General features: G+C 29.3%; 2 protein-coding genes across 2 annotated transcripts; both read right to left on the bottom strand.

Annotated features, from left to right (window-relative positions):
• Positions 1-2,008: 2,008 nt before the first annotated feature.
• Positions 2,009-5,778, bottom strand: LOC125859348 (peroxidase 60-like). The gene is made up of 5 exons (XM_049539080.1): positions 5,560-5,778; positions 4,156-4,336; positions 3,899-3,945; positions 3,084-3,243; positions 2,009-2,446 (listed from the first exon to the last, which is right to left on the bottom strand). Exons 1-5 carry the CDS (start codon positions 5,776-5,778, stop codon positions 2,040-2,042), a joined length of 1,014 nt encoding a protein of 337 aa, XP_049395037.1. The 3' UTR covers positions 2,009-2,039.
• Positions 5,779-7,524: 1,746 nt separating this feature from the next.
• Positions 7,525-10,448, bottom strand: LOC125871104 (peroxidase 60-like). Its single transcript, XM_049551702.1, has 4 exons — positions 10,226-10,448; positions 9,102-9,281; positions 8,505-8,664; positions 7,525-7,983 (listed from the first exon to the last, which is right to left on the bottom strand). The coding sequence occupies exons 1-4, from the start codon at positions 10,442-10,444 to the stop codon at positions 7,544-7,546; spliced, it is 999 nt and encodes a 332-aa protein (XP_049407659.1). The 5' UTR covers positions 10,445-10,448; the 3' UTR covers positions 7,525-7,543.
• Between the last annotated feature and the right edge of the window lie 1,043 nt (positions 10,449-11,491).

Here is an 11,491-nt window from a genome sequence, read left to right as displayed (position 1 = left end):
GAACATTCCATACTCTAAATTGTGGACAAAACTAATGTTAAAAATAGACGAAAGTTTAAGAGGACCAAAAGTGCATCAATATTACAAACAAGAGTGACAATTATATTAGTGTTCCACGTGAAAAGGGAATAAGAATGATCTATTTTGGGCCTTTTCTCCACAAAAATATCGTTATAGGTTTAAAACCATGCATTCCAATATCCTTTCCTTCTTTATTAAATTTCCGTATCAAATTAAATTTCCTTATCGAAAGCCAAAGCTCACTTAAGCTCCATTTGAAAATTTGAATTTCTAAAACTAAAATTATTTACGAAAGCATTCATAAATCTATTCTGCCCAATGAATAGCAGACAAGAGATGGATAGTCATTTGAGTCATATCACCAAGAGGAAGAACAAGAAAATCTCTACCATCAGACTTCGAATCTGTTTCTTATTTGAAAGTTGACTACACCCCATTGAAGCTCTCTTGCGATATGTGATTTTCCACATTGCTACCTGTATTGAACCTCTGATTTTTTGGAAGCAACTCTCTCAGTTTTATATTAGTTGTCAATATTATTAAAAATACTTATTTAATTTATTTCAAAACATTTTGTCATTTTATAAGGTAATTATTTCGCCTTATTTAATTGTTCTTGAAAATAAATACTATTATTGATTATCTTGAGTTCAAATACATGAATATTAGTTAATGTTTAGATATGCGATTTGACGTTGATTTCATCTCATGATTTTATATTATGAGATGAGATCTCAAATTCTCCAAAAATCATGATTTGAGATTTTTCAAATACAAAAATTGACCCTCAAGTATTTGTAAAAAAACCTCACATTTATATCTACTAACCATTTATATTATATGTAAATGTAATAAAATTTATAATTCTTATAATTACTTTTTAAACCATTTATATCTCATTTAATGATTATTTTCACCAACATAAAATTTATTATTACTTCAAATCAATTCTTACTTTACCATTTATATTCACCAAATTCATTATTTTTTATCAAATTTATTTAAAGAGTACTCTACAACTTATGTTTAATTTTTTTTAAAGTTTAACCAATAAATGTTATTTTTTTATAATAGTTTTGTGATAATGTATTATGCGATTTTATAAACTTTGTTTATTTGGTAAAATTGTATAAAGAATTGGGACAATTTTAATAATTTTACAACTTATAAGTATTTTATGTTTATGAGAAAACATACACTATAAAAAGTTCCAATTGCATGTCCAAACAAAACTTCAACTTAAATCTCATGATTTGGTATCATGATTTCAAATCATGTTTTCATATTGCATGGCCAAATGGGCCCTTAACTAAAGAAAAAAAGAGAACTCTTTAAAATTTTCTACTCTAACAAAGTGGTGGAGCTAGCTTAATATTTACTGGTTCACTTCAGACAGTCTATATTTATTATAAAAAAATTATTAGATATTTGATTTTAAATTTAATTTTTATATTTTCTTCGTTTTAGTTTAAATGTTTTAATTTCCTTTTTGATTTGTTTTAAAAGGAGTGTTTTTCTTTATATTTAGTAAGTTTTTCGATCTCAATATTTTACATGACAAATTTCAACCACATATTTAAAGAATTACACACATTTTAAATCTAAGTTCAGAAAACGTTAAGAAAAGTCCTCTTTTATCAACAAGAGAACCTCATCATTATGGGCACGGTGGACATGATAAAGTTGTAGAGAAGACTTGTTATTTAATTACTCTCCGTTTAAAAAGGAATGATCTAGTTTAACTTGGAACGAAGTTTAAGAAATAAAAGAAGAATTTTTAATCTTGTGGTTCTAAATTAAAGTTATGTCAAATGTATCAAAATGCCCTTTAATCTTGTGGCCTTAAACATACCACGTGGAAAATTTCAAATGCCAAAGAATCAATTAAGGAAAGGTCCTCTACACCCCCCCCCCCCCCCCCCCCCCCCCCCCCCAACACAACNTTATACAATAAGCAAATAAATAAACAAAAAAAAATAGACTTTTTTCTAATTGAGCCCTCCAAAAATAAATGGCTTCTAATTAACAACCCTACATGATTTCCTCACTTCTCCTTGTCCATCAATTAATACTTCAACTCTACCCAATTTCACCATGGCCTCACCAAACTTAGTGTAAAAATCAGGATCATTAACAATATCATCCACAATATTCTTTGTCAATTCATCCAATGCTATTTGTTGATCAATTTGAAGAACCCCATTTCCCTTTTTAATTTCTTGAAAATATGAATTATCTACCAAAGATGGAGTCTTCACATCAAGAGGATAAGTGTTGTCAAATATTAATGAAATTCTTGGACATTTTTCCTTTAATTCAGCCAATAGCCATGGGCTCATGGTTGGATCAGGACCACCAGTTTTATTGAAGTTGTATATTCTATCTTTGAAGAGTGAGCAACGAGCAATTCCAACAGTGTGGCCACCTAGAATCGAAAATAAACAAGTAGTTAACGGTCAATGAAATGAGATGCAAATCGTCAGAGTTCAAATTTTAGTACGTGATTTCTTTCAAACTGGCTAAGTTTTGATGGTCAAAGTTATTCAGCGACCATGTTTGTTAAGGGTTACGAGGTAGCATGTACTCATAATAGGGTAGATTCACCTAACAGAGTTATGGATTCAACAAAACTCAATATATAATTCTGGCTCGAACTTTGTATTTGTATTTAAAAGTTTATTTAATATGTATAATTAATTTATTTAAAATGCACTAAGCAAAGAAGATTATGGCTTAAAACTCGAGGTCGCAAGCAAGTTTGAGTACCATTGTCATAAAAAGAAAATCTAGAATAAGATAAAGGTTGTAAAATAAAAACGTTAAAATGGATAGTGCATCCAAAGGTATGTCCTAATGGGCAATATAATGAGATGTGAACCATAGATCGACCGTTGTTCAAATCTTACTAAAAGTAAAAAAAAAATGTGTTAGGTAGTTTCTTTATTTTGATCATATATTCACCGTGGTGGGAGCTAGTATGTACATGATAAAATAGTCGAGGTGCACACATGCTACTAGACATCATCCCAATAAAATGAAGGATTATAAAATTATGAAATTACCTAGAAGATAAACCATGTCATATTGAGTAAGATTTTTGCTTGCAAAGAGTTTGATGGAATCAGAAACTGAAATTGTAGCAGCAGGAAGTTTCACATTTGAAGCTAAGGAAACATCTCCATCCCTTCGTCCTGTTTCTACATCATACCATTTTCCTCCAGCCTATTACATTTTATAATCAAAACCAACACAAATTAGGATGCATGTATATGTCACAAATAATATAATTTAAACGTCTCATCGTATTATAGTCACACAAATATTATAGCATATTTTTAAGATCACGAGTTTCAGGAATCTTTTGTTTTTTCTTAACTCCAAGGCCAATCAAATAAGTCATGAAAAAAAAACGTTAGTCTTTAGTTTGATTGGGCATGGAGTTTAAGAAACTAAATGAGACGTTTGAATCTTGTCATCTTAGATTAAAGATGTGTCTAGTCCATTTAAATCTTGTGATCTTAAACTTGTCATATAGAATATTGAAACTGAAAAACTTACTAAATATAGAAAACAACGCTCTTTTTGTGGGAAAAAACTTACCCGCACCAGGTGTATACACCAAGCCAATGCAATTTCCATTATTACGTGATTTAATGAAGTAAAACACATGTTAATTAATTATGGTTAAGTAAAATGAACTATAAATTTAAACACATGGCATGCATATATTGGCTTGGTGTAAACACCCGGTGCGGATAAGTTTTACCCCTCTTTTTTGAGACAGATTAAAAAAGAAATATATACTATCAATGCTAGCATTGAAGAAATAGAGAAAATTACTAACTAATCCCGCCCATGTTTTAAATGGATGTTTTACCTGATCCATTTCAAATCTAGTCAAAGGTCTTCGAGCCTTGTTGAGAACTATAGTTTAAAAAAAAGTGACCCCAATCTCTTCTCATCCTAGGTCAAAGGTACTCTCACTTTTTTTTGAAACAAAATTAAGTTCGTTACGATTAGTAAATCAGCCTCACATCATATCGATAGCGATCAGAGGACTTACTTATAGTATAACATAGAAATTCTCAAATGATATATGGAAGTAATAATGATGAAATAAAATGTAAAATTTACCAAAGACAACAGCATCTCTAGTTGCCATAGAAATAATGTCAGCACAAGAAACTAGGCCTTGACATTCTGCTTCTAAAGCTTCTTTAATAGCATCAATGAGTTCATATCCCCTAACACTTGAATTTGGGACTGCTTTTTTCTCACTGGTGAGTCCATCCAGTAGAATTGATGCATCACAACCCTATTCATCATGTACATATAGCAAAAATATTATTCAATGACAATAGAAATTTGTACCACAATTATTTCATAAAGAACATTCATTTTTTCATAATACTAAAATTTTATGGAATTGGTTCATGAGAAAAATAAGAAAAGTCAAAAGGAAACTATCATTAAAAAAATTATTTTACCCTTTATGGCATAATTTATTGGCACAAAAATAGAGAAAAGGATTAAAATAGTCCCTCATCTTCAAGTTTAGACTCAATGTTATCCTTATGTGGAACACTAGTAATACTCATGTTTATAGTATTGGTGCAGTTTTGATCCGCCCTCAAACTTGTCTTTACTTTTTGAGATCTAAAGGCTCATTATGTAAGATTTCATGTGCAACAATACAAATAAAGGTTGATTCTTGATTTAATTAGCTACAATGATGTTTGGACTAAAAAAAATAGGATTTAACCACGGACAAGTTTTATAGCTAAACAACAAAATGTATCGTTACTCTTACTCAACGATCAATTTATGTTAGCTACAAGTGAATTAGTGACGAAGTTCACAACTAAATTCAGCTTTCTTAATGGAACACTCTTCTTCTCATCTTCCCTCATAGAGTTCTTGTTTCTACTAAATATAGAGGAAGAACATTGAACATTCCATACTCTAAATTGTGGACAAAACTAATGTTAAAAATAGACGAAAGTTTTGGAGGACCAAAAGTGGACTAATGTTATAAACATGAGGGAATATTAGTGTTCCATGTGAAAAATAAGAATGACTTTAAGTCTTAACACAGAGATAAGGGTCTATTTTGGGCCTTTTCTCCACAATAATATGCATTTTCAATAGATATCCTCTCCTTTATTAAATTTCTATGTCAAATTAAATAGTTTCACATAAAATATCATTTTATGCTTAAAACCACACATTTCAATATTCTCTCCTTTATTAAAACTTCTGTGTCAAATCAAATAGCTTCATCACATAAAATGAGATGGAAAGAGTAGTGAATATAGTGGTTCGCCTGCATATTCATGATCAAAAATTATGTATCCGTCTCTGCTACAGAATTTGACACTAAAGATTTAAATAGTTTCACATAAAATAAATTGGAAAGTGTAGTGAATAACGGTTCTCCATATTCATGATAAAAACTCTGTATCCGCTACTGCTATCGAATTTGACACTAAAAGATGAAAGAAGTAGAAAATGCAAGAGTTATATATGTAAGTTTCTTACATTAACAAAGCAATCATGGAATTGCATACGTAGAAGAGCAGCTGCAATATCCTTTTCCTTCTCTTCAAAATGCCATGTTTCTACAACATTTTGGACAACACCTTCAACATTTGTCACCCCACATTTTCCTTTGTAAAATCCAACTCTAAGTTCTCCATAGCATTTTCCACAAAATAACACAAAAAACAACACCACCACAAGTGCCAATGCTTTAGACATTTTAATTTGACAAATATAATGTGGTTGAAAGAGACATATTTTTCTATCCAATTTATAGTATTTTTCTAAGGTTATTAAGATAATAATGAAGTATGACATGTAAAATGTGTATGCTTTGCACGACCATTTCTTAGGGATTGTGACAATAACGTGCCTTCAAGTTCTTGAATAGAATATTTATATTATATTATAGTCAAAGCATGTGGCTTAAAAATAGTGTTAATTAATAGTATCAAAGATCACAAGAAGATTCATAAGGAGCCAAGATGGTACAAAATATGAAAAAGTAAATACACGATATTGAAGAGATTCAACATCTATTATATTACATAAAACATAACTTTAATCATATAATTTGGATGAACCCCCTCAGCTATACTTAGCTCCGCTCTTGTAGATATACTCCCATGTTAATTACTTGGAAAAAAACATGTAATTTTATACTCTCTTTATTCAATTTGTTTGTCTTACTTTCCTTTTTAGCCAATTACAATTAGTTACAAAGATCTATTATCAAAATTACAATATAAATAAATAATAACAATGGTAATGAGTAGTTATTCTTTAATTAATAGAATATTCTCATATTTTAATAACAATCTCTTCGTGCGAACATGCATTTTCAGATGAGATGATCGATCAAAAAGATGAATACTTTGTGGAGTTGGGTAGATAAAATTATAGTTGAAGAAAGTCATAATTAATAGGATTTTTTCTTATATAAAATTTGAGATGAGTTTAAATTTTATAAAAGAACTTAACAAGTATATTTTGGCTCAAAAAAATCCTTTTTTTATTAGATTTGAAGTGGTTTGCCAAAAGAATTTTCCAAATCTTGACAAATTTTATGATCAAATAAATTTTGCCTAAAATATGCCCATATATACTGGCAATATCTATAGTCAAACGAATCTTTATGGCCATTCTATAAATTAATTTATCTTGGAATGTAGACTACAACTTCTCATAACATATCTCAAGGTGTGTTTGGTATGGTTCATTCTTTTCATGTTTGGTTGTTAAAATGTTTGAGAAAAATATTTTTTTTTAAAATAAAAAATTCATAAGTGATATTTCAAGCACATTATCTCCTTTTTACCGCGAACATACCTCCAAGACCACCCCATCCACCCCAATCACCACTCCCTACCCCCACCTCCATAGATTTCTCTAAATTACATATATGAACTTGTGACAAAAAAAAAAATTGTGCTTATTAAATACAAGAAAATAAATTTAAAAAACACTTATTTTTCAAAAAAAATATTTCTTCATAGCAAAAACACCCTTAGAATATTATTTTATTCTTGTTAGTTATTTTTACCTTTTGTTTGTCTTTTGTGCAGCCAAAAAAAAATAAGAGAGAAGAAAAATGGCATGATGATAGCATTAAAGTGTAAAAAGTACAGAGAAAAATGACATTCTCCTTTTGTTTCATTGATCTGAAAAATAGTTTTAAGAATCAATCAAATTACAACACAATACATGAAAGAATTCATACAAAGAAAAACAATACTCAAATTTCAAATGCCAAAGAATCAAGAAAGGAAGAGTCTCCTTGACTCACCCCCTCCCACACCAACTCAAGACCAAAAAAATAATAATTAATACAATAAATAAATAAACTATCAATAATCTATATTGTCCAGACTCTTCAAAAGTACTGCTAGACACGCGTATCACATCCTCCAAAGACTTTCCATGCGAACAACATTTTTGAAGGGTCCGAACAACATACAGAATAAGTCAACAAAAAATACTTGTGCTAATTGAACAACCCAAAGAAGAATGACTTCTTATTCACAACCCTACATGATGTCCTCACTTCTCCTTGTCCATCAGTTAGTACTTCAACTCTACCCAATTTCACCATGGCTTCTCCAAACTTAGTGTAAAAATTAGGGTCTTTGACAATATCACCCACAATTTTCTTTGTCAATCCATCCAATGCTAGTTGTTGATCAATTTTAAGAACCCCATTTCCCTTTTGAATTTCTTGAAAAAATGAGTTATCTACAAATGATGGACTCTTCATATCAAGAGGAATAGGGTTGTCAACATTATTGGATGCAACTCTAGGACACTTATTCTTTAACTCAGAAAATAGCCATTGGCTCATGGTTGGATCATGAACACCTGTATTATTGAAGTTGTATATCCTATCTTGGATGAGTGAGCAATGAGTATTTCCAACAGTGTGGCCACCTAGAAATATTGAAAATCCACACATTAATTCAATGAAAATAAAGAAGTAACCGTCAATAAAATAGATTGAAAATCATCAGATATCAGAGTTCAAATTTCACTAGAATAAAAATAAATAATTAGGAGTTTTCTTTTTATCTATGCCTAAGTCTTGATAGTCAAAGTATACAGTGACCATATTGGTTATGAGGTAGCAGGTAGTAGCGGGGTAGAGTCATCGATTTTAGAGTTATGATTTCGGTAGAACCAATTTTTTTTTGCCTTTGTTTGTATCGGACTATTCTGGTGAAAGGTAATATGTACATATAATAAAATAGTGCACAAATTAGTGAATATCATCGCAATAAAAAAAATCATATAGAATAAATAGAGAAGTTTGAACTAAAAAGGCTACCTTTCCTTATTAAAATGCACAAAAGGATCACTTCTTTTTTCATTTAACCAAAACGGCCAAACAAGTTACTTGATTTTGATCGACTTATCCTTAATTTTAACTTCGAATTCACAAAATGGGAAATTACCTAGAAGATAAACCATATCTGTTGAAGAAAGATTTTTATTGCCAAAGACTTTGATGGAATCAGAGACTGAAATTGATGGAGAAGGAAGATTCACATTTGATGCTAAGGAAACTTTCCCATCCTTTCTACCTGTTTCTACGTTGTACCATTTTCCTCCACTCTGTCACATTTTATAATAAAAAATAATACAAATTAGAGTGCATATCACAAAAGATAAAATCTCTAATTTATTTGATAATAATATAATTTAAACTTCTCTTTTTACCCTTGCTAACAAGTTTCTACAACTACAAAATATTATGACATGTTTAATATGAGTTTCGAAAGCATTATATTCACACAAATATTACGTTAAAGAGTCCCAAATTAATAGTCACTTGAGCTTATAAAAATCCGAAGTAATCGTCACTTAAGAATTTTAGGATTAAAGTTACGTTAATAATTATTTTCAACTATACCCTTAATATTAAAGAAATTTGAGGGAAAAAAAAATCTACCATTATTAAATAGGGGTGACTTATAATTAGTAAATTTATGTATACCTTATATCTTTATTTTATTTTTAATGAACATGAAAAGAATAAAAATGTAATTTACCAAGACAACAGCATCTCTAGCTGCCATAGAAATAATGTCAGCACAAGAGACTAGGCCTTTGCATCTTTCCTCTAAAGCTTCTTTAATTGCATCAATGAGTGGATATCCCCTAACACTTGAATTTGGGAGTGCTTTTTTCTCACTATTGTTTCCATCCAATAGAATTGATGCATCACAACCCTATTCATATCATGTACATAATAAAATTATTAGTACATGATTCAATAGAAAATTGAAAAAAAAAATGAGGAAGAGATTATAAAGTGAAGAATCGAATCATTACTAATAAGGTAAAAATTCAGGTATCAAATCAAACAAAGCAACAAGGTGAGCATTCTCTTTTTAGTTTCTTACATAGGGCAAGCATGTTTGATTGAGCATGTTAAAAAGATTTGTATTGTATATGTCAAAACACATTGCCACAAGGAAATATTTGTTGTTATATATATTTCATTAGACGTTCTTTCCTTTTTAGTCTATTTCAAAAATAATAATAGAATTATTTTGTTATATGCAGAGTGAGGATAAACTAATGTTTCTTAAGACAAATACAAAATTTGAACAAAAACTATTGCATTCAGCAGAATTCATAGTTGATACAGCTAGCTAGCTCCACCCCTACACATATTCTATTCTTTAAAATGATTAAACCTTAAACTTCTAGTTTAATATCGTAATGATATAATTTTATGGCCTTGAAAATGTCGTTTCATATTTAAAACCGTGATTTAGAAATAAAAATTTTCTTTCAATCCTTCTTTTATTAAGTTTCGTGTGTCAAATCAAGCAACTTCACTTAGTGATGGATCCATAATTTTCACTAAGTTAGAAAAAAATCTTTCCTTCTTTTATCAAGCTTCATGTGTTAAATCAAACAACTTCACACAGTAATATGAAGCCAGAATTTTCACTATGTTTGAAAAATCTTTTTCTTTTGTTAAGCTTTGTACATGGATCAATATAAACAACTTCCACACAAAGTGAGACGGGAAAAGTAACAAATATAAGTGGTAAACTACTTTTATCATGACTTAAAATCTTGTATCCGAATACCATAAAGGAGGACTTATAAACAAAAGATATTAAAGAAGTAGAAAAAGCAAGAGTTAATTTAAGTTTCTTACATTAACAAAGCAATCATGAAATTGCATACGTAGAAGTGCAGCTGCAATATCCTTTTCCCTCTTTGTAATATGCCATATTTTTACAACATCTCTAACAACAACTTCAACATCTGTTATACCACATTTTCCTTTGTAAAATCCAAATCTAAGTTCCCCATAACATTCACCACAAAATGCCACAAAAAATAACACAGCCACAAGTGCCAATGCTTTAGACATTTTTGCCAATTTTTTTTAATTTTTTTTTTCTGCTTTTACTTAAATTAATGTGGATGAAATAAACACATTGTATGATCCTATTTATAGTATTTTGCTAAGTTTATTAAGTTAAATAGTTTATGCTTTGCACGATTATTTTAAAGCTATTGTTATAACGTGCCTTCAAGTTCTTGGAAGTAAGAAAAACTGAATAGGTGTATTCAGATTATATAGTTGAAGTATGGCTTAACATAGTCTAAATTAAATAATACTCTCCGTCTCAATTTATGTGATATATTTCACTTTCTGAAAGTTAAAGTTGACTTATCTTTGAAGCTGGATTGGATTAGATTGACTTAATATTTTTAAGTTAAATAATTTAGATATTCAAACGTTATATGAAAAGTATTAGAAGTTGTGATTCTTATCATGTCAGAGGCAGTTTCAGAATTTAGATTGTATGATACGGTTAAATATTTAAGGTTTTTAGTAACGAACTAATTATATCTTTAAAGTTATGAATTTATATATTGTATTTGTTGCAATTTTAATAAATTATGATTCACGTTGAAAGTATATATTGGATTTAGGTGAACTTGGTATACATATGATCCACCCCTTTCTCTTGTCAATTTGAGAAAAAAGAATGATCTTAAAATATTGATCAAAATTTACATAATTTGAATTCAAAAATCAAAATGTTCACATATAAAATTGAAACAGGAATATATATTATAGAAACTACTATATAATTGAAAAAAAGAGATCACAAGGAAGATACATATAAAGGGTGTATTTGGTATGAAGGAAAATGTTTTCCAATTTTCTCATGTTTGGTTAGGTTAAATGTTTTGGAAAATGTTTTCCAAATCAACTCATTTTCCTCAAATTCAAGGAAAATGACTTCCCTTTAAAAATCAAGGAAAACATTTTCCAAAACTTTCTTCCAATTTCAAATTACAACTTTTTTGTTGAGAAAATCAAAAAAAAATTTGATGAAAAAGTAAATTTAAAGCTTGTTTTTAAAAAATATTTTCCAATTTCAAATTTTTACTTTCACCCACCCCC

Source organism: Solanum stenotomum, chromosome 1 (assembly GCF_019186545.1).
Source record: "Solanum stenotomum isolate F172 chromosome 1, ASM1918654v1, whole genome shotgun sequence".
Taxonomy (NCBI): domain Eukaryota; kingdom Viridiplantae; phylum Streptophyta; class Magnoliopsida; order Solanales; family Solanaceae; genus Solanum; species Solanum stenotomum.
This window is presented reverse-complemented; position numbering and strand designations above follow the sequence as displayed.